The sequence below is a fragment of the Ammodytes marinus genome (assembly GCF_949987685.1).
Source record: "Ammodytes marinus genome assembly, chromosome: 16".
Classification (NCBI taxonomy): Eukaryota; Metazoa; Chordata; class Actinopteri; order Uranoscopiformes; family Ammodytidae; genus Ammodytes; species Ammodytes marinus.
This window is the reverse complement of record NC_137220.1, coordinates 16991457-17015708: the sequence shown is the minus strand read 5'-3', so window position 1 is coordinate 17015708 and position 24252 is coordinate 16991457. Positions and strand designations below refer to the sequence as shown.

At 41.1% G+C, this 24252-nt stretch overlaps 3 protein-coding genes across 3 annotated transcripts; 2 read left to right on the top strand and 1 right to left on the bottom strand.

Annotated features, from left to right (window-relative positions):
- Positions 1-2588: 2588 nt before the first annotated feature.
- Positions 2589-8337, top strand: hapstr1a (HUWE1 associated protein modifying stress responses a). The gene is made up of 5 exons (XM_080043815.1): positions 2589-2961; positions 4068-4148; positions 4890-4957; positions 5195-5405; positions 8014-8337. Exons 1-5 carry the CDS (start codon positions 2766-2768, stop codon positions 8328-8330), a joined length of 873 nt encoding a protein of 290 aa, XP_079899941.1. The 5' UTR covers positions 2589-2765; the 3' UTR covers positions 8331-8337.
- A 4510-nt stretch (positions 8338-12847) lies between these two features.
- On the bottom strand, positions 12848-16883 carry dctn5 (dynactin 5). Its single transcript, XM_080044402.1, has 6 exons — positions 16723-16883; positions 16477-16545; positions 16115-16233; positions 15804-15915; positions 14775-14877; positions 12848-13754 (listed from the first exon to the last, which is right to left on the bottom strand). The coding sequence occupies exons 1-6, from the start codon at positions 16768-16770 to the stop codon at positions 13657-13659; spliced, it is 549 nt and encodes a 182-aa protein (XP_079900528.1). The 5' UTR covers positions 16771-16883; the 3' UTR covers positions 12848-13656.
- Positions 16884-17327: 444 nt separating this feature from the next.
- ndufab1b (NADH:ubiquinone oxidoreductase subunit AB1b) lies at positions 17328-20823 on the top strand. Its single transcript, XM_080044795.1, has 5 exons — positions 17328-17523; positions 18406-18525; positions 19268-19355; positions 20312-20427; positions 20521-20823. Exons 1-4 carry the CDS (start codon positions 17353-17355, stop codon positions 20401-20403), a joined length of 471 nt encoding a protein of 156 aa, XP_079900921.1. The 5' UTR covers positions 17328-17352; the 3' UTR covers positions 20404-20427; positions 20521-20823.
- The last annotated feature ends 3429 nt before the right edge of the window (positions 20824-24252 follow it).

The window sequence follows — 24252 nt, the reverse complement described above, 5'->3', positions numbered from 1 at the left end:
TTTAACAACTTTGTCTGCGATATCCCCAGTCCGTGTGCTCCTCCGATTGTCCCTCGTCTGGGGGAGAGCGGAGGAAAAAGCTATCCATTCAAAGCACTTTCCAACACGGAATAGCTCGGATGTTGATTTGGAAGTTCACGGAGATGAGAGTATAGTGCACGGTCTGACATAAAACGATTCCACCAAAACCGCGCCTAACACGATAAACAACCAAATATGCCAACTCGTCGCATTTCCTAGCTAACCTCTTGTTTTCGTTTGAGGAATGTGCCCGGTCATACACCGTTAGCCTGCCTGAGCTGTGTGGCTGACTATACAACCCGCTCCTCCCGTGCTCTATGATGTTGGGTCTGAGGGAAATCTCAAAATGGCGGTCGCGCTCTTCTCTGAAATGTCACATCCGCATGGAGATCCAAACACTGGCCCATCCCCGGCCAGGTTCACATCCATTTTTTTTAAACAGTCTATGGTTCACATTCATGTAAAATAAGGAGCAGGCGGGTGATGCAGGGGGAAAATACGAGTAGCCGAATAAAAAAAAACGAATTATCAGGTTAATGGAATTTTTATATGAATATAGGGCCAGCCATATTGGTGCGTCTGCGTGTTGCATTGAGGAACCAATTAACCTGTGATTTACAATAGGCCTACCAAAAATTTAGGAAAAAAATAGAATTAATTGTCTGAGTTATAAAATGAACTAAACTGGGCCCACAAAAAAAGTTAATGCGCTTATTCAATCGATTACATTGTTAATAGGCTATTTTAAACGAAAAAACGATTGAACTATAGGCCTACTGCGATTCCTTGAAATAGCTAGCCTACAATTGTGTATGCAAAAAAACTAATATTACGGACAGCATCACCCATTAGGCCAAATAATAATACAAAAACGAACCCCCTAACCCTTAACCACGAACAGGGGGCACAGGACCATTTAGCTAAATGGGTTGCATTTTATAATGCCATAGCCTACCTTTACTTAAACATGCAGGATTTTTAGATTGCTAAAATACCACTACTCCACCCTTCATCAGGCCCAGGAGACGTCCACTCTATTGTTAGTAGCCTGACTAGAAAGACTCAATAGTGGCTGTTTTGTGGCCATTATTACATAGGCTAGTTAGCTTATTTTTAACCACAATTGATTAGGCTACAAGTTGACGTGCGCACCTTGCGGTCCTATGTTGTGCCATATTAAGCACCGGTCTATTTTTGCGTATGTGTGATAGATAGGCTTACGTGAAAGGCTACAGAGAGTGATGTCCTTATGCTCTGTGGTATTTGTTTCCCTCAAAAGTTGCCTCCTACTGCAGGTCTGTGTTTGTCTGCTATTCAAGGTTAATTAAACCTATTAAACCTTGAATATGAAACATGGGGCAATTTACAGAAAATATGCCAAGATTGCTGGGAATCCAAAATTCCCGAATTATCTATCCACCAAAATTAGCCTGCAACCTCTCCTACTTGACCTCTCCTACTTCACCACTTTTACCAAGTTGGGAGCACACTGAAAAAAACCGGTACAACTCCAAGTCTTTCTTTAATTAAAAAAAATACACTGGCGCATAAAGGCAAAACAATTTACAACTTTTAAACAGATACAGCAATAGGCCAACTCAAAATATTTCACTTTATTCATTGGAGAAAAAATAGCCTATACAAACTCTTATAGCACTGGGTCAACCAACTGGTTATTACCGTTGTGTAGGATGATTTACATCTAATCATGAATTATCAAGGCAGTTTCTATGTTAACACTTCGCTTGTCTAAACAGTATCTGCACTGCTGAAAACAGACCGTCCGTCCGTGGCACTACTAACAGACAATTCGCTTTTGAGTGAATGGCACCATCCAGTGGTAGGAAATAAAATCGAGCTTAAACCATCGCCATTGGGCTTTTGACGAAAGTAGCCCATGTGTAGCCTCGTTTGAGTCTTGCTCAGACCTGCGCAATTATGACGCGCGTCTTGCTGAGCGCACAGCAAAAATGCTGCAAAAATGCTGTGCGCTCAGCAAGACGCGCGTCATAATTGCGCAGGTCTGAGGAAGACGGATCCTACTCAAAAGAGGCTAGTGACTCAGGGCCGGTTATCTTATCTCACTGTTTATTAAAGCATTGTTTGTTTGTTTTTTGTTTTTGTTTTTTTAGCGTAGCCTATCATAAAATGTATCGCCATGGGTGAGTAATCCCATAAGGACCATGTATGGACTTTTAAGACTGTACAGATGGGTCTTTCCTTATATTATTATTGGAGCCTTTTTTTGTCTTTGAAAACATATTACATTATATTTTATTATTACTTCTTGAGTTTTTTTTAATTCTAGGAGAGGCTAAACATGACTAAACTTCCACTCTCTTGCGAACTTTAGTAATGGAGAATTTTCACTGAGGTTCTTTTGTGTCAACAATATGACGGACGTGTCGAAGGGCCAGTGAGATTCTTAGCAAAGTCCTCGAGCCCATCCTGCAGCTCCCATTCCGCCAATGGTCGTGGACATTCAGTACAATGGGCGGGACAAAGCGCATAACAGGATAGTCTGCGTTGTATATATTCCGACGTCGGCAGCTAGGAAAAATAGTTAGCTAGCTTATCTCCACAGATGGTGGCAACGGCGAACAATGTGTTGTTGTAGTGCGAAATAGCCTACTAATACGCTAACAGTACTTATGAATTTGCTAAAGTAATTATTCATAGGGTGTATATAAATAAATCTTTTAACAAATTAAAACTCGCATTTTCATCGAGTTTTGGTGCATTAAATGGAGGAGAAGAAGGAAGACGGAGACCCGGAGATACAGGAACACGGACCCGAGCACTGGTTCTCAAAATGGGAGCGGCAGTGTTTGGCCGAAGCGGAGCAAAGGGAGCCGAGTGAGGAGGAGGCCGACAACGACCAGGAGAAACTGTGGCATCTCTTCCAGAACTCCGCCACCGCCGTGGCTCAGTTATACAAAGGTCCAGATAAGCGCCCTCTGCTCGCTTCTTCCCATAACGTTCCATCTCCAGTTTACAGCTGGCTCTTGGGTTAGCAACCTAGCTACTCCCTTACCAAGCGTCACTGTGTATTAACGTTAAGCGTCGACACAAAGCTAACTAGCTTGGTAGCACACTCGCTGGCCAATACTTGGTAACGTTTACAGCTGATTTTGCAATGCTAAATTTAGCTAGCTTATTTTAGTGACACAATTTTGTTATATAATCCAATCGTGTGTGATACACCCTATTTGACTGAAACAACCACAGGTAGATTGGCTGCCACTATTCAAGTGTTTTAATGTAACGTGTTTCTTTGTCAATAAGCGAGCTTGTTGACACCAAGTTGGACAACAGCGGGTAGCTAACGTAACGTTAGCCCGGCTAGTTACAAAATGGCGATGGTAACAACAATCGTAGCTACGCGACATTCCCAGATGACAGTCTCTTGTATACTGCTAGTGTAACGATCTATTTTAAAGGGCAAGTAATCCGTGGATGTGTGCTATCAGGGTGTGAAGCTAACAGCACATGAGGTGTACACTTAGCTTTTCAATTCCCGGTTTGCTGCTGAGTGAGCAGTTTGTTAAAGCAACGCATAGCCAGCGTTATAATCACAAAATGGCGAGGATACTATTGGTTCGCTGTGGAAATATTGGTTTCTCTACAATCTGCAATGGTCGTGATGCTCCCAGACATGTCACATTCCCATCCAAATTGACCGAGCTTTAGTTTGTACGTCTATCCATGTTTGGTGTGTGTTTGACACGGCTTTGCAACTTTCTTGCTGAGAGGGCAGTAAAGTTGGTGTGCCGGTGCTTTCTTGCTAAACAAGCTGCTGCCAAGCTGGCCATCTAGCGCTGGCTGGCTGACAGTTATTTTTATGCCAAACCCTGTCTATGCAATTGTAGATGCAAGACAAAATGGCGAATGATCTTTGCTTTAGCCCTATAAACAAGCTATAAATCAAGCTGCTGTGCCTCTGAGAAGTTGTGTTGTCTAATAGTCACATTAGTCATGTGTGCGTGCATAAATTACATGGCATATAATGTATTGAAACCAAACCTATTTCCCCTTCTCTCCAACAGACCGAGTATGCCATCAACAGGGCCTGTCATTGTGGGTGCCATTTCAGAACTCTGCCACAGCAGTTACCAACCTCTATAAAGGTATTTAGCCACATCCTCATTAGTTCTATCATTGTGCTTTCCAGTAGGATTTATTGATCTGCCAACTTACAAAATCTACAGTTTGAATTTTTTATTTTGTCAATATGGGCAATAGCAGGCTATCATTTTCATTGTAAATGTACTCTTGTTTTTAATGATAATCACCCTACATATGGTAAATAGACCTGGTCATTATCGCTCTTATCAGCTTCACATTGATCAGTCTGTAGCATGGCCTGTAGGTTTTTGTATGTCAGTGAACGACATGGTTATTCTAGAGAAATAAACAACAACAAAAGACGGACTGCATTTTTAAACTTGGTTATAACAATGTCAGGAATTCACCAGTGTCAGTGTTTTGTTGTAGTAAGAATGGGGTTGGACTGGACTCGTCTCTTAATATGGCAGTCAACCCCCCCGCCCCCCACAAAAAAATGGGCAGAAGATTCTGAGGTAGAGTAGCACTAGAGAGGGGTGAGTACTACTAGTTAGCACCCTCTCAAAGCAATTTGCTATTGATCTAGTCTAGTTTTCTATCTGATCACAGTCATGTGATGTTATATTTATATAAAGTCATACTGAACTAAAACTGAATACATTATGACCCATAATGTTTATATTACTTATCTATATTTCCTAATAGTTTGTTCTTGGATCAAAAATATTGGTTGTTAAAAGTACCAACCTATTTGCTTTGCTTTTGAATAATAATTGTTCTCATGTTTGCTTCCACCATCACAGAGAGCGTGGAAGCCCATCAGAGAAGCTTTGATCGGGCCATCCAGATAGGCCACCAGCGCCGTAATAAGGTGGGTCTTGTTACAAAGCCTTTTTAGTCGCTATTCAATGTTGATTGAGGTCACACTGTGTTATGTTTTATAATTATTGTTTTATGATCATAAAAAATTACTACTACTACTTTGTCACTTGTTGTGAGGCACCTACATTATCTTGTGTCAGAACAGATTGGACACAAAGTGGTGTTTTATTAATTAAATCAAAGTGTGGCTATCTGAGTGATGGATCACTCTCATATTGGATTGCAGGATATGCTGGCCTGGGTCAAAAAGCGTCGGAGAACCATCCGTAGGGAGGATCTCATCAGCTTCCTGTGCGGCAAAGCACCACCACACAGGAGTAGCAAGGCCAACCCCCGGCTGGCCATGGTGGCCCCCAGCCGGGCTAACTCACCAGCTGAGACTGGGTCATCTGTGGAAGCAGACCTCCAGCCCTTCAGGGAGGCCATAGCACTTCATGGTGAGGAGAAACTTTTATCTGCAAGTCTTGCTCACAACTTATACACTAGTGTTCATTCTAGTCACAAACTGGATGGACACCCAACGAGGCAGCTACGTTGTTGAATAGAAAATAGGGGTGTGAACGTTTACAAAAATGCCTAACCGTGTACACGTCAAATTTTTTTTCGTGTACACGGTTAACCGTGACGTCATTGTCCTCGTGCCCCCGCCGTCTTGTAGACGCGCGCGCACACACACACACACACACGCGCGTTCGTTCGCCTGTAAACACACAATTGACATGAACTACGCTCGTTTACACACCTCTTATAATAGGTCCATGGTACACACACACACACACGTGTTCGCCGTCATAATCGGGCTTCATTCATTTCCTGATTAATATAGCCTATCGCTTTCTACATGTACACGTTAAATGCATGTTGAACAGGTGTTATAAAGTTCGGGCTACTTACGAGCGTAGTTCACGTCAACCGGGTAACTTTAATCTTTAGGTTATCTTTCATCACTCTTCCGTGGCTGTGAGTCGAGCACCGGCACGGCGACTCCCCGTGTGTGTGTGTGTGTGCCGATACACACACTCACTCACACACACACACTCGCCGAGGGACAGACAGATTCTCGGCAGACTAGCTTTTATCCTCCCCAATTAGTTTATTAGTGATGTAAAATCAATAAACGCGTGTCTCCAGAACATATTTAAAAACTTTGAAATTTGAAAAAAAAAAAAAACGGTTTTCGTTTATTGATTTTTCCTAAACGGTTATGATTTACTAAACGGTTACACGTGCACACCCCTAATAGAAAAGCAATGGCACTGTAGGTTTTGAGGAAAAGGTGACAACAATTGTTGTTTTGGTGTGTGTGGGTATACTCAAAATTAAATTCTCCAAAGTGTGGGTGGGACGCCCTGTTTCCACAGATTAAATAAAATGAAGTTTCACACTGGCAGTTGTTTGTATTGGACTAGTACTGATCTTCACTAAATCACTCAGTGTGTGTGTGTGTGTGTGTGTGTGTGTGTGTGTGTGTGTGTGTGTGTGTGTGTGTGTGTGTGTGTGTGTGTGTGTGTGTGTGTGTGTGTGTGTGTGTGTGTGTGTGTGTGTGTGTGTGTGTGTGTGTGTGTGTGTGTGTGTGTGTGTGTGTGTGATGCTTGTCCTTCAGTAGTCGTAGTCTGCCACATCCTGCCGATGCAACTTTTTTCTTCTTGTAAGTCAGTTACTTAACAGTTTGTTATTTCTGTTGTGCTGTCAGCGCAATTCATAATTTCATCTTGATGATCCTCATATTTTAAAGGAGCCATTTTAGGGTGCAGCTGAGGTTAGGGTGGATGATGTTAGGCATTTGGTGGTTTAGGTTGAAGACACACAAGTTCAATCTGTGTTAGGAGGTTTCAGTCTCCTCTGTTATCAAATAACTTCTGCTCTTCACCACCGGTGTTTGTGTGCTGTGCCGGACAAAATAATTTCAATTTACAATAAAAAAATAGCATTTTGTTCTGCATCTTCGACTCCCTCAGACAATCAGATTAACATAGTTTTGTTTTAATGTGGTGGTAACACACTTAAACTTATTTATTTGCAAAAATACATAGAAATACGTAGATGGCAGATAAATAGATTGTTTCTTGGTTGGTTTACCACGTTGTGGTTGTAAATTACACCTGTCACCTCCTTTTGTAAAGTCAAATGCAATGTTCCCAGCTTACTGCAGAAGTGAGTCATATTTTTCAGAAAAAGTTATTGCACTTAATGACTAGCCGTGTGTTTGAGAGATGGCTGCTTTCAATGCTGTTTTTTGCCGATTGAAGAAGCTTGAATTTCTGAATTGAAAAAGACACTGGAATAACAGCCTGCGCTTCATAATAGAACATCTTACACATAGCCACACAATAACAATATGTGTTTGAGGAAAAAAAGGGACATGGCTTTTACCATCTCTAAGGTCTAAGATAAATGCTTCAATCACTAACATGGTAAAACATTGACGATGCAAAACTACTTAAGCAAAACAATCTACTTTCTCTCTGCCCTGTTGTGTCAACAATACACTAGCCATTTGGGATTATACAAGTGTAATATTGAAGATGAGGATTGATGCATCTCTAATTTGCTTGCTCGGAAAACATTTGACAAGGTGCTGCTGTCTTAACAAAAATCACAACAGGTAGCTTGTCTTATCACAAAGTTTGTAAATAATGAAGTTGAATGGTTGCAGCAGCTACTGAACTTACACTTTGTAGTGTAACAAGTTAATTGAACCCCTTTTACATTTTTTTAATTTTTTTTTAAGATTATTTTTGGGGCATTTTTGCTTTATTAGACAGATTGGGGAGACAGTGTTGAAATGGGGCAAAGAGGAGAGGACATGCAGAGAACTGACCCGGGCAGGATTCGAACCCGGGTCCGCTGCGGGGCCTTGGCCTGGGGGGGGGGGGGGGGGTAGCCCTATCAACTGAGCTATGGGCGCCCCCAACCCCTTTTACATTTTTAAGATATTTTAATTTATTTTATTTATTTAAACCTTTATTTTTCCAGATAAAACATTAAGAACAGTTTCTTATTTATTTCTGGTAATAAAGCTTCTTGTCCCCCCCCCTTCTACAGGTCTGAGTGGAGCCATGGCTAGCATCAGCGTTCGCTCCGGTGCACCTGGGTCTCCCACGCACGTGAGTGGGAGCAGCAGTAATGGAGGCGCTGCTGGCGGTGGCGCTACTTCAGGCTCCGGGCCGGTGTGCCGCAGCAGGCGCAATGGCCTCCAAGACGTCGACCTCAACACTTTCATCGCCGAGGAGATGGCACTGCATCTGGACTCTACCGGCTCCGCCTCTGCCGGAGGGGGAGGGACCAGGAAACGAAACTCCACCCAGTGTAGTGATGTCATCACAGACTCCCCTACACACAAACGCAACAGGATGATCTGATCTGCTGCCTGCCTATATGTGTGTGTGAGGGGGGGTGGGTGGGTAAAAGCCTTCACAGCCGAGGCTAAGAGAGGGGGGGATAGATGGATGGAGGGGCTCATGTTTGACAGATGCACAGATGGACAGACAGACGTTCCAAACGCTGTGCAAAAGAACCTGTGACGAAAATGAAAACGGGGACTGAAAGTCTCCGTTTGGTCTATTCTGATGTTGAATGAAGTCTGTTCCCTGTCTCCTTTCCCTTACTCTTATTACTACAAATCACTGATCTGCAATCAGAACACTTATTGGATGTGTGTGTGTATGTGTGTGTGTGTGGGTCTGGACAGCATCACGCTCTCCTCAGGCGTCGCTGACCTGGAGAGGAGACAACAAAGGAATTCAGCAGCTCATTGTGGGGTGCAGACAGTTCTTAAAGAGGTTGACAATGTGCTGTGCTGCCGGTCGAGTAGAAAGCCACTTGATCCTAGACTCATTCTGTGCCCTCCCCCTCCCTTCACCTCACTCATCCTCCTCACCCACCACCTTAATAAGGAAGTGAGGGCCATGATCAAATCGTCTCACTCAGTGAATAAAGTCGCTCGCCAAATGTTGGACCCAACTCTGCCAGAGAGTCACCTCTGCATTAAAAGGCCCACTTGTTCTTTTTGTTACTTCATCACCGTAGCTCTCAGTTGCCTGTGTCAGTGGTGGGGCTCAATCCAGTTCATCAGTGGGATCATCCTGCCATTTATCTGGCTACTGGGTTAACACACGTGTAACTACCAATAGCAGGCCGTTGATGTTTGGACATTTAGAACCTACTTCTCTGCCAACTGCTCATGCTTCAACATGTGGCTTGATATATTTCAGCCAGTCGCCCTTTTTTGATTTTAGTTCTTCAACCACCAGTGTTAAATTTCTAGGTTTGTTGCCACTGTTTTTCAGCAGTGATAGCAAGTTAATTTTGGGTTATTTTTTTTTTGTTTTTGAAGAAAATGCAAAGGAAATTTTATTTTGTGTATACAGCTTCTTAAGACGGCCCTTTTGCTGACTCCCCCCCCCCCCCCACATCCCCTTAGCCCTTGTCTTATTAAGAAAGCAGCTACTGTTTTTTTATGTGATCTTGTGATTTATTCTGATGAGTTGCAATAAGGATTTTTTGCACTTAGCTTTCACCTCTAACTCATGCAAACGAATCAGCTCTTCCATTGTATCCCAGTTGTAGCCTTGTCCAACCTCAAACAGGCCCGCTTGTCGTCGGTCCACACATTACTGACTGGTTGGTGCTTAGAAGAAGACGTGTAAACTTGAATGGAGCCGTCACGCACGCATCTGGTTCCACCAACTCTTTCAAAGGTATTTGACCAAGTTGTGGAGCGTTTCCGTGTTTGTGTGTGTGTGGGCCGGAGTCCTGCCCTGTCTGATGAATATTTCACTGGTCAGAAGATAATCGGTGCTGTAAACAAAGCATAATTCACAGAATTGTTCTTGCAAAGGTAGCGTTTCTCAACAGCCCCCACCAAACATTGCCAGCCATAGCACACCAGGCGCTGGATTATTTGGCTGCAGTGTCGGACTGGGTGTTGGGACACAGTCTGCTTTATTTTGTACAAGGGGTGTGTGCATTAATAAGATGTGGATCAGTTTGATTTAGCTTGGTACCGGATGATGCAGCTCTGGGATTTTATTTTTTATTTCATTCTTTAAATGGTCTTTGCCTTCCATCCTTCTGTGGGTAGTAGAGTAGGAGACACTTGACATCACACCAGTCAGATACCTGGGTACAATTTGTCACTTGTAAAGTAACGTGAGTTGGTACTGTACTGATTCCTGGCTTATGTTAGGGCCTTAATGAACAATCATTGGAGTAAAACCTAAGCTTTTATGTGGGTGTAATGAAACTCAATTGTTGAAATATGCTTTCATTTAGCATAGGAAGCTATCAAAGTGTAAATTATTTAAAAAAGATTGTGAGTTTAGTTACTTAACCAATTATAAATATCTCCAGTGATGCCTGGCGTAGTGTTACAGTAAGTCGGGCCATATTATCCACAATAGCTGGCTTTTGAGATGTCAGTGGATCCTTCTCTTGTTCCCCCTCATTTTTGTTGACTTGTTCACTCCTCGTCACCCCTATGCCCTAGAAAGTGGGGTTTTCTTTTGTTGTATAAAGCATGCCAGTTTTTAACTTCTGTTACATTATGGTCACAGATTTCATTTTGCGTTATAGGTTGGCTTTTATATTCACACTGTCGCTGGCTTGTCAGTGGGGGGTGGAGACTAGGCCGAGAAGCGTATTGATTCTGTCAAAACTAATGCAGAGTTCTGCGTTTAGGAGTTTGTCCCTTTCATGAAACCACTGAATCAACTTTTAACTAGTGGAAATATGAACTTCATTTTGAGCCTCTGATTACTGTGAAGGAGGGCCAACGTTAATTCATTTTGAGGCCATGTCGGTCTCCATTGAAAGATGTATCTCAAAACAATCTCATGTAAGTTCCTTTTTAGGTTATCACAGGCCTGATGAATAATGAAGGATCCATGTAAAGCGTCTTTGAGTGCCTAGGCAATAAAGCGCTATATAAAACCTATCAATTATTATTATTATTATTATTATTATTATTATTATTATTCTTGAATAGGAACGTGGCCCTAAAAGTCGCACTTGGAGTGCATGGCAGTTTTAGACTCTGGGTCCTTGCAAAGGGCCGTCTTCAGAGATTATGGCAAGGCCAACATAGAGGATTGGAGATGAACCTGACACCCTGGTCACACGCTCTTCATTAGAGAAGATATTTCAGTAATTTGTCTTTCTCCAGACACGGCACTCCACATTGTCAGCATTCTTGACTGGAAAGCAAAATGGCACGTTTAGTTACAAATGAGTAGTCATAACCTCCCCCTGTGTCTGTTGCATGAACATGTCAGTTAAAGGGAAGTTGTGGAAGAAGTGTCTGCAGAAAGGGAAAATGTAACTTCAATTCCGACTATCAAAGGATGGTTCCACGAGCAGGATTGGGCCATCTTTCCAATCCCACTGTCAACCTGTGTTGAACCCCAGTAGATTAGCCTGGTCATAATGGAGGGAGCACTCTGTCTTTTTCTTCCTGTGAGCCGGTCCTCGGCGTTCATCCATATTGTTTCAAAAAGGCTGACTCATGCCACGTGTCTCTGGAGCCAACACTATTATCAGCTGTTTCTTGATACTTATTTGTTTAAAAAGTAATAAATGGCTAATCTATATACTTAACATTTAATTGTTGGTATGATATATGTGGTTCACAATGTAAAAGAAATAAAACCATTGAGTTGCAATTGGATGGACTATGTTTTATTAAAAATGGATAATGGATAATGGATTTCTATTAATTTTGTCTACTTGAAACTAGAATTTGGATTTGTTCTGTGAGGAATCTATTAACATGTACGGAGACATTTTATCGGTTGACCAGCAGCGGTTTAATGTTTTTAAAGAAAGTAGTGCGAGCCACATTAACTGACCAGTTTGACATTAAAAAAAGGAAGCTTAGCTCTTCTCTTTCCTCACTTTATGAGCTGATATATTTTGTGAACTTGCACTGCAGTTTCCCCTACTGTCCAATGGATCTGTTTTTGAATCTGCAGACAAGAAAAACAAACAGACTTGATTTGTACTGCAGTGTCAAGAGGCCTTAAATGTATGTAAGAAATATAAAAAACAAAACAGTACTTTCACTGGTATTTACAGGTGTGTAACAGCAAATATCTTGGTCATGTGAAACTTTCCCTGAAGCTTTTCAGGTCACAGCTGAGTCTGTGATGTCTTCATTAGGCTATTCATTCAAAGTTGACAGAAATAAGAAGTGGCGAGGTTCATCATTTGGCTCAGGATTCAATCCTGCTTACTGCCACCAGGGGGTGCCAAAGGACTGGTGTGGACCCTTTTGTCTAATGTAAAACAGAAATGCAACACAAAACAAAGTCTGGCCAATGGCTGTACACTATTCCACTAACAAACAGGTGGCCGTATTGTGCAAATAAAGGCAGAACAAAGAATACTAATAACTAGACAATAAGCATGGATGCAAACAATGCAAAATTTCAAGATTTTCAAATGTTTTATGAGGAAGGAATTAAAACATTCTAAACATTTATAAGACATGTTTGTTAACATGACAACACATCAGGGAAATTTTAAAGCTGCCAGCTTCAAGCTTATATAGGCACCCTGTACATTCTTGTAAATAAAAATGTGTTTAGATGTTTTATTTCCCACTAAAACACACATGTATCATTAAAATCTATACAATTGAAAATATTTTTTTCTTTCTGCCTACTGAAACATGTGTAACTATTGGAGTGATATAAATACTTCACTATTTAGTCCTAAGTTTTCTTCTTCCCCCCTGCCTCCTTTGGCATACCATTATGCTTATTTGCTCATCAGCACCACCAACTGCTGATCAACGGATGAAAAACTGAAACTGGTATTGTGGAGTCAAAAGAAAAAAAGAAACAAACAATAAGTTGAAGTGGAACAATTTTGCACTGTAAAGCACAGGACAGATATATTTATTTAATTGCTGCAATATTTCAAATGTTGGCTAATTTTTTTGTATGCTTACTTCAAAGGCCAAGCACACGTCAATGTATTCAAATCAACATGGCAGATGATCATTTGAAACATTATGTAATTAAACTCAGCAAAGCATTAAATACGTTTTATGACAAATAACAAAAAGCAAACAAAGAAGACGTTCTTTGATTTTCAAAATAAAATGGCTAAAACAGAATGACTAGTGTTGACATTGGTGTACTGCTCAAGTGTCCGCTATAGTTTTGGTCCATCGGTGTCTTAAAGTATATCACGAGCTGTGTTCCACAACATTCTTCAAACACCTCCCTCCTTTCTTAGCACCTCCACCACCTTCTCCTCAGAGGTGCGTTGTGATTATCCACAGCCCAACCGAGCGCCCCGAGTTTCTCCACAGAACACTGACCCAAGAAAAAAAAGCTACATGATCAGGCTACATACAAAAATAATATAACGGTGTGCCTGTAAATGAAGGGTTTGACCCATGCCCCTTGAAGGCATCTCAGGCTGGCTGGGATTGGCCATGTTACTTTGGGATTTCTCGATTGAAAATACTTAATACTAAATTACCTTCTGTAATTATATCCGATTTTATTTATAATATGCTCTACTCATTCTCTTAAGCTGTTTTTTCTTGGGAAGAGAAACTCGAAGCCTCTGGGTAGCAGAAGGAGAAGGAGAGAACGTCCATTTCAGTGAGATGAGACCCCCAACCCAGAACAGGCTGTAGAGGGTTTGCACCCCGCACCCCTGGGTTTTGTTGCACAGGACTCAGATCTGGCTGAGGGGCAGGAACTTCTGGTAGTAGCTCTTGGTGACGTCGATCATCAGATCCTGGGTGCATTCTGGGAGCTCTCCTGAAAATAGACCTGAAACAAAGAAAGAGAAGAAGGAAAAAACCCAAGGGTTAATTACATGGCAGATGGACAGAAAGTGGAAGAGGTGTGTGTGGTATAGATGACCATAGTGACGAATTTACCCAACCTTTAAAACAGAAGTTTTAATTTTGACTAGTCGACTAGTGTATAAGCAAGGAAACACTGAGACAAAAACAAGCACAATGTAGACTACAAGGTTCAAATGTTTTTGCGAGCCCCTTAGTATTAACATGTTTCTAAATACCAAGTTGTTCATGTAAATGTCGTTGTAATGTGCAGCATTCTTGTTTCTTAAAAAGGTGGTGCTAAGATTGAGCAGTAGCACATTACATGAAGAAGGAATTCACAAAAGTTGACAAAATACATACCTTATAAACATTGCGTACTATAAAATGACAGCAACTCACCAAATGAACTTAAGTGCTACTAAGATAACGGTCCAGTCATCGGACACATTTACCTGACGGATTTACACACATTGATCGCTCATTGAAGCCATCTTAAGTAAGAGGTTTTTGTCTGGGCAGATATAGTTATTTTAAGTGTGTCTTTTATAAAGTTTATCAATAAACCCTAGTGCTCTGCTGTTTGCATATCGCTGGACCGACAAATCCCACTTGTTCTGCTTGTGAAGTTCTGTGTTCGTCTCCACCGCCACGCATAGAGCAAAGTGAGCCGGATAAAATAGGTTAAAGGACTGGTAACAGCTGACGAAAGAGAGTTTACACTGAGTGATAAAATACATTTGCTTTGCCTTTTCCGCAGCTCTGTTCTGTGCTCTACCTTTTTATCTCTCTGTCTCTCCCGCTTTTAATAAGCTCCACCAATATACACACACTGGATTTTTCACACATTTTTCTTTTGTCCAAGTGCAAGTACCACTTTTACACATACCGGGCAATTCATTTACTAAATGAGTATAGTTTGTTTTTCTGGTGTCGACTAGTGAGGCAGCGGGTGTTTGAAAGTTGAACTGATTAGTCAAGGACTAGTCCCTGGTGTGTGGCTGACCTGGGCATCCAGAGAAGACAGTGAAAGGCGGCACCACTGTCTCAGGAGGGAGCACGGTGTTGTCTAAGATCTTGCAGCAGTCCTTCAGCACGCAGCGACGACCCTGCACACAACACACCACACAAAGGCAGGAGCAGGTTAATAAACAGCTGCTACAGAGACAAAAGCTTTAACTGACTACAAGTTTTTTTAATTCATCATAAGTACACAATGGTGAACAACACATGGTGGCTGTTGTGTTCAGGACAACAAAGCATTAAGCATCCTTCTGGGCCAAGTTGGGAGTCTTGTGTTTAGCAGGGAGCCAGTTGCAGTTTCTATACATTACTATACTTTCTACAATTTCTACAATACAATTCCTATACTTTGAAAACATGTATTGAGGTAGTATCTTTTGAATCACACCTGTACCGGATGTCCAGTATCACAGTGAAGAACACGCATGTGTAGGGAATAATACATAATCCTTTCAACATGGTGAAATAGTGTTTGTTTTTTTACTTTTACCTAGCAAAACAAACAAACAAACGCTAAAATGAAAAACTATTTAAATATTGATTTTTTTTTTCAGCCGTCTTGGAAACCAAATCATGATTTTGGAAAATGACCAGCTAACACTACAAACAGAGATGTTCATGTAGCACTCCCAAAATGTGGCTTTTTCAAATGTTGGATCGAGGCTCATCCAGCACGGCTATGGAAATGTAATGTTATCTGGATCCTGCTGTGAATAGACTGCAGTGGCTCTTAAAAAAAAAAGATTAATGAATGCGTTTCAATTGCTATTCCAAACCAGGTCTGTGTCTGTGCTCACAGCAGCCCACCCTGGAGTCTGCTGCTGCGCTCACCTCGTCCGAAACATGACGACCATGTGACTGTTTCACTGCAGGCAAGAGAAGACACTGCCACACTGTTTGTGTCCTCTCTCACTGGGGCTTGTGCTTGTGTGTGTGTGTGTGTGTGTGGGTGTGTGTGTGTGTGTGTGTGTGTGTGTGTGTGTGTGTGTGTGTGTGTCTTCATCACACTCACTATGACACAGTTCTTGCCAATGTGGACGTAGGAACCAATCTGCGCTGCGTTGACCACACAGTCCTCCTCGATAAAGACGTGGTCCCCGATATGCAGGGGGAAGAATGCCACTCTGGAGGGAGATATCAAGATTATGTCTTTGTTTTCTGAAAAATGAATCTCACAGGATTAAGGATAAATAAATATGTAACTAAAGTGTTATTCCCTGATGCAAAGACAAGTTCAAAATTATAATAAATAACATTATCATTTTTGGTTTTCGCCACTCTCGCTTGAATATTTGCCAAGAATAGAAGGTGCACGGTTTTTACCCTTTGCTGAACTTTTTGAATGGTGGTCGGATGACACTCCGGCTCTTCACCACACAGTGTCTGCCCACCCTGACGTTAGCCAGGTCCCCTCTGATGATGCAGTCATTCATAACAATAGTCTGGAGGAAAACAAAGAAACAAGCAAACATTGTGTAAGCTCTATCACAGAACAGAACATGTTCATAAAAACACAATCGCTGACAGGAAGCTGTGTTATTGACTGCCAGTGTTATGCCGAACTCTGTTTAACCTTGACTATAGATCTCTAGAATTACACATGAGTCGGCAGAGGTGTAATGTTTACTAAGGTGCATGCAATTATCGGCATAACAACTGGCAGTGTGTCTCTGTTGTGTACTTACTTTGCCATTCAGGACGATGTTTTGACTACCGCACAGCACCGACTGTCTGCTTACTTTGTTGCCAGAGGCCTGAAACAAATGACAGGACTGGTTAAGACTCGTATTACATCGAGTTTATGTCTTATTGTCTCTGTAAACGGAGCACAAACAATGAGTTCAGTTATTGAGCGTCCAACGCCCCATTTAGCTTAAACCAAATAGCATGTGACTAGCTAGCTAACAACGGCTTAAAATCACACACTTTACCGTCTCAATGTACTCCGCTTTGTTGTAGAGTATTTCAGATAACTCCATGTCTGGGAATTAGGTAAAAATATTCAAGACAACGGCGATTATTCAGTGATAATGATTAAAGCATCTATGTGTTCTAGCTGTCAGTTCTTCGCTTCAGCTGCCGACTGAGCAATGGTTCCTCAGACAGTAACAGTAGAGTGCCAACTCATCGATGGGTTTACGTTAAACCAAACAAATGAAATAGCCGACTAGCTAGTTTTATATTTAGTTATAGGGCATACAAGTTATACATGTATATTTAAATGGCTGTGTTCTACGGTTCTAGTATCTGCACTGTGGTGGTTGGTTATAATTTAACAACTAATCAATTAATATCATATTGTGATTGATTGCTTTTTCCTGAGCCGAATCCCAGCTCCTCCTCAGAACTTTTATATTTTACTTTTAATCAGTCAGTTGTTATAGTTGCACACGTTTCGATTGTGTGTTTAGGAAATTCCATTGTAAAAAAGCACAACTTAAATAACAGATGCCAAATAAACGCAGCGCTTGTGTTGTATTGGCGCATGCGCACTTCGAAGCCCTTGACCCCGTTTCTTCTTCGCCGTGCACGCTGGGAGACACCAGTCACTTTTCTCCATCATGGCGGCCCGTGTCCTGCAGCAGTGTGTCCGCTTGCTCGCCCGGCCTTCGCTGAGGCTCTCCGCCGCTAACCCGGCAGTCCGAGCCGCCGCCCCGGCAGCAGTAGCAGCCCACCGTCCTCTCTCCTTCGCCGTAGACAGCCGGAGGACGCGGTGGCTTGCGCAGAGCCGGGTGAGTCTCCGGTAACATTGAGGAGTCGCAGGCCTAACGTGCGCTGCTATGACCTACCGACGCCTTTCAACTCCTGTCAGGACAACACTAGCCCTCTGAAAGCTCAACGCGGCACGCAAGCACTTAACTTTAACGCGAGACAAAATGTGCCTATATTATATTTTGCCCGGACCCTTCGAAACGTTGTTTTGCTGTATTTTTGATTACACAAGAGCCATGTTTTGCTCATTAGCCACATAGCTAGCTAGTTAGCAAAGTTGGTGAGTTGTTTGTAGACACACGTTTGTGTTGGTGCCCTTCTCTCACCTGCAGCTTGCAGACATGGATGCTCAAACTGATCCTAAGCGCCTTTCAACAATACAGCTACAGCCAGCTAACAAATAGCTAACGGTGCTTCTGCAGACAAGATCAATGCCCGCTTTTGTAAAACAATTCTGCTGCACAGAAGCATTTTTTGTACCGTGTGTTACTTTTTAGTTTACTGCTTTTTCAAGCGTGATATCAATAACCGCGTGGAGAATGTAACGCTAAAAATTATTATTCGTTATTATGAGTAATGCGTTACCTAAGGTCGGTCACAGTGTTTACAAAGAAGACATAGAGATAAGAATATTCATTCAGCCAATGGCTGAGTGGAGTCGGTTCGTATTGCGTTAGGAGCTAATGAAGTGATTTGATGGTTGAGAATTGGGATCCGCTTTGCTTATATAGAATTGTCCCCTTAAACCAGAAAAGAGTATTATGCAAAATGCAAAACTCAGACCGTTTTATACTAACCATTTAACAGTTCAGTAAACTTCTTTACCTGATTGGTCACTACTTGTATTTGTGATGTCGATGGATGACCTCTGCTCACCTCATCTTGCCTCCTCCCCACCACAGATCCCCTCAGTGGGTGTACTGTGCAGACAGTATGGAGACCTGCCCCCCCTCACCATAGAGACCATCAAAGAACGCGTCTTGTATGTCCTCAAGCTCTACGACAAGATCAACCCCGAGAAGGTGAGTGCTAATGAAGTGGTCAGTAGGACCACACTTTGCTCGCTGCCCAGTACAACATGTCATACATGGGCCTGAAGTGAAATGGTGAAAGATGGATGCATTGTGTCTGTTGATAGGTAACATGTGAGAGTTTCCACATGTGAGGGCAGCTCGCTGAAATATTTTCATTTGTTTTTTTATATTGAATTTATTTATAAATGCCTTTTAACATGGATTGGATCATGTTAAGAATACCAAGTTGTTGGTGTATGTGAGAGGCTTGTTTTACTTTTACCCTGTGTGGAAATTCGATAGATGGATGGATACGTTATTGATCCGTAAGGAAATTCTCACATCAATTCTGGGAAGGTGCAAAGTTAGGCACTGGGTGACCTCTTACCACCAGTCCAAAGATAGCAGATGTAAAATAGCCTTCTGGCTAATTCTGGCACATTTTTACATAATTATAAAGAATGTTTAGATGTTTTATTAGTGTGCATTGTTACAGTAAACCTGAAACTAATGAAATCCAGTAGTAGTAGCAGCATACACACAGTACATTTATCAAAAACTACCTCCCACCCCTTTCAAGTTAAACCCGCAGATAACTTCAAGAATGAAATGAAATACTGCAAAATAGAAATAAAAACGAGAAATAAATGATTATTATATTATTTGGCTAAAAATAAGTTAATGATTGTTTGAATGCTAGTTGAACCATGATTCATAATTGGATAATTTCTCATGCCCTTGTGCTGCACAGCTGCAGGCATCCTCCCACTTCATGAAGGACCTAGGTCTGGACAGCTTGGACCAGGTGGAGATCATCATGGCCATGGAGGATGAGTTCGGTGAGTGTGTTTCAAGGCTGCACAGTCACCTGCTTTAGGCTGCTTAGAATCAGCACAGGGGCACTACTGAAAATATGCAGGTGTAATGAAATTTGTGTAGAGGAAAAAATAATAATTTAAAGGGATGCAGTGATACGTATATCAAAGTTGTCAAATGTATAATATTGTAATATTCATAACACTCTGTGAGGTGAGGTCAGTGTGACTGAGGAAGTGATGGACCCACATAATGACCTGTACTATAATAATCAAATCGACAGTGTTTAACAATCAAAATAATCAAATCATGACAATGCAGAATCACAGAGACAAAAATACCACAAGCAACAGAAAAAAGTAAGCCTGAATAGCACAACATCATTGAGGTAAAATAGACTAATACAGCTGAAAGCAAATAAAACACTGGCTCTTATTTTAAAATAAGAAGCACCTGTTCAACAGTACAGCATCACTGTCCCGTGAAAACCTTGTATCTTCAGCCTGTGTTCAACTTTGTGCCGATTCATATAAATAGTTTCAAAGGTCTATTCAGTGTAATGAGTACCAGAATAGAGCTGCAGCAGAAAATGTATCTGCAACTACTTTGATTATGGATCAATTGTTTTCGCAACATTTTGTAAAGGAAAAATGCCAAAGTTTCTTCTATTTTTAGACTGTTGCTCGGACATCTGATGACGTAGTTCCCCTAACTTTGGGAAAATGTGACGTCATTTCCACTAGTTTAGGGACAAACCGATCTGCAGATAAATCGATTATAGCTGACATATTTTAGTATGTCTGAATTATTTTAAATCTGGAGATCAGTTGTTTTCTACGGCCGGCTAGCTTGTCATATTTGATTTGTTTTGATATTTTTCAGAGTAGAAATACAGTTTAAATTTCAGCTCCGGTCTCTGGTGTGTTCAAGTGCAACATGATCTTTATATTCCTTTTGCTTGTGTGTGTTTATCCTGCAGGCTTTGAGATTCCGGACGCGGAAGCGGAGAAGTTGATGAGTCCTGACGAGATTGTACAGTATATCGCAGACAAGAAGGACGTTTATGAATAATCAGTTGTGTATCTCACTGCACAGGCAAGTCAGACATGTTCTTTCCCTCCTTTCTTCATTCATATTAGCTCAGGTGTTCATGTGTAATGACTCGTAACTATTGTATGTTCCCTCCAGAGGTTGACCCCAGCGTGACACCCCCCCCCCCACCCCTCTCCTAACAGGAAGTGCTTTGGGAGGCCAAACCAGATCCCACTTCCTCCACCGTCAGCTCCTCTGTCCTCATTGCGGCGTCGTTGGCTGCCGTGTCTCGTGTTTGACTGTATTTAAATGAACATGTGCTTTGGGAGCTCAGAGACGAAACAAAATATTAAAAACAAGGTTCTATCAGTCTTTTTTTGTTGATCTCCTTCCAGCTCTGCCCTGTGGTTCCGATGTATAATTTCTCATTAATAGATCAATAAAGACACATGCTGTATAGTTCTGTGCGCCTCTACTGCTCATTCATTCCCTGTCACTTTGTACTCCATTTCAGAGGGGAAATATTGTGCATGACTATATTCATGACAGCTGGTTACTTTTCAGGTTAAGATTTTACATAAGCACTTAAATGAAACTAGTGGTGGCTCACAATCTTTGAGCCTTGTGACTCTTATTTCAGATGCCTGAATTGTCTTTTGGAGTTCCACTAAATAGTTAGACACCAAGTCTGCTTGTTTTTTTATTGAACTCTTCAAGACTCAAAAGGTTATAGTAACAAATATTGCTCACAAAAAAAACACAAGAAATAGGCTCATTACAAATTTGTCATCTCACAATCTTGCATTTATTGTGTGACAACTTTTACAAACAAAATGTTCTTATTGAAGCCTTAAATGTTTAACCATGTACTGTCATTTATACCGACGGGATATAAAGGGGCATCTCGAAAAAGGTTCAGTCTTAATAGGCAATAATGGGGTGAGGCTCACCACTTTGGAAAGAACTGCAGAGGAAAACAGTCCAACAGCTTAAAAACAACATTCCTGCAAATGTAAGGATTTCACCATCTACAATCCATAATCTAATTAAAATATTTAGAGAATCCAGAAAATCTGGCACTGCATTAAATTACATGATTTTATAAAGGATATTACATGGGCCATGGAACAATTAAGAAAACCAGTCTAAACATAGTTTGTCGCGACATCCACAAATGCAAGATAAAATGATTCAATGCAAAGTGAAAGATATACAACATCCACAAATGCTGCAGACTTCTCTGGGCCTGGGCTCATCTGAGATGGACTGACGCAAAGTAGAACAGTGCACTGTGGACTAAGGTACATTTCATATTATATTTGTAAATCATGGACTTTGTGCTCCAGAGGAAAAGGACCATCCAGATTGTTACCAATACAAAGTTGAAAAGCCAGCGTTCTGATGTATATGGTTGGGTTAGTGCCCATGGCATGGGTAACTTTTACATCTATAAAAGCACCAATAACGCTGGAAAGTACATACTACACTGTGCACAATTATTAGGCAAGTTTTATTTTTGAGGATTCATTTTATTATTGAACAACTACAGTGCTCTCGGTCAATCCAAAATGTTTATGAACCTAAACCTGAATGATTAAGAAAGTAAAAGTGAGGTTTTGTCTTTCTTAAGAGAATATACATACATGCACAATTATTAGGCAACTATTAGTGTGCAGAATTATTATGCAACTAAATTAAAAAACTAAAATTTTCCCATCTCACTTGTTTATTTTCATTATGTTACAGTAATAAAACTCAAAATTTACAAATAAACATTTCTGACATGTCAAAAAAAAAAATCAATTACCAATATAGCCACCCTTCTTTTCAATAACTGTCACAAGCCTTCCATTCATGGAGTCTGTCAGTTTCTTGATCTGTTGATGATCAACTTCTTGTGCAGCAGCAACCACAGCCTCCCAGACACTGTGCCGAGAGGTGTACTGATTTCCTTCACTGTAAATCTCCTGTTTAAGCAGGGCCCACAAGTTCTCAATAGGGCTTAGGTCAGGTGAGGAAGGGGGCCATGTCATTATTTATTCATCCTTAAGGCCTTTACTGGCTAGCCATGCGGTTGAGTACTTTCATGCATGCGATGGAGCATTGTCCTGCATAAAAATCATCGTCTTCTTGAAAGATGCAGCCTTTTTCCTCTACCACTGCTTGAAGAAAGTGTCTTCTAAAAACTGGCAGTAGGTTTGGGAGTTGATTTTGAGGCCATCTTCAACCCTAAAAAGGTCCAACTAGCTCATCTTTAATTATTCCAGCCCATACCAGTACCCCACCTCCACCTTGCTGGCGTCTGAGTCGAAGTGGAGCTCTGTGTCCGTTACTGATCCAGCCACGGGCCCATCCATCTGGTCCATCAAGAGTCACTCTCATCTGATCAGTCCATAAAACCTTTGAAAAATCTGGCTTCAGATATTTCTTGGCCCAGTCTTGACGTTTCAACTTGTGTGTTTTGTTCAGTGGTGGTCAGGTTTCAGCCTTCCTTACCTTGGCCATTCCTCTTAGCACTGAACACCTTGTACTTCTGAACACTCCGGGTAGGTTGCAGTTCTGGAATATGGCAGAATTGGAGGATAATGGGTTCCTGGTAGCTTGATGTTTGATTCTTCTCAAATCTTTGGCAGTTAATTTGCATCTTTTTTTCTCCCTGTTGGCTATTTGCAACAAAACTTTTGATGGTTTTGTGGTCACGCCCCTATGTCTTAGCAGTTTCAAGAGTACTGTATCCCTCTGAAAGACTTTTTACAATTTGTACTGTTAAATCTCTTGTTTGGCCCATTTTGCCTGAGAAAGAGAAGCTGCCCAATAATTATGCACACCTTGATATAAAGTGTTGATCTCCTTAGGCCACACCCTCACTCATTACACATTACCTGGTATGCTTGAATTCAATAAGCACTCAAGTTTATACAGCTTGAAGTTGGAAAATTATTTCAAGCAAGAATTGGGAAATAATTTTGCTTTCAAAATGTCAACAATTAGTTTCCTTGGTTCCTATACGCTTACTCAGTGTTATTAAAAGAAAGGTTGATGTAACACAGGGGTAAACATGCCCCTGTCCCAATATTTCTTTTAAACATGTTGTAGGTACAATATTCAAAATGTGTACATTTTCAAAAAACAATTAAGTTTCAGTTTAAACAAATACATGTTTGTACAGTTTTGTATTGAATACACATCGAAAAGGAATAGGAAATAATCACATTGTTGTATTTACATTTTACATAACGTCCTAACTTTTTCTGAATTGGGGTTGTAAGAAATGTAGACAAAAGGTTGATGGTAAAAATTATTGAAATATAGATTTAAATGGTGAAAGATGTTAATGCCTCATCTCAAACAATTTACTAACAAACACAATAAAGAGTCTGGGAGGAAAGCACAGTCATTGTTAGTCTTTTATTGAGGGTTGTACCCAAGTTTTACAGCTTTGTATGACGGCTGCAGGAGCCAGAGGGTTACAAACAGTAATCAGTATACGAGTACAGCCAACAGAAGACCTACTACCTACTACTCTACACCTTAGTACAGATTCTTTTAAGAGCACTAAAATCCAGAAAAATGAGAAAAAATTACAGAACAAACCAAGCAACAAAAGGAAGGAGAATAAAAAGATTAAATGAAACCAAACAAATAAACAGCATCAGAGGAGACATTCATTATTAGAGCACACTGGAGTTGGTTTTCTATACCTTGTAATATCAGGCAACTTCGTTTCTTTTTTGTCAATTTTTATACCCATACAAATAAAGATTGTCCTTCAAAAAGTGCAGTTTCCCCAAAAAAGTTTAAGATAAAATCCTTTGATGACCCGAGGAAGACGTTTGAAAATAAAAGGTACTTCCCGTTTTTGTTTGTAAGAGGAAGACTTCCTCTCAT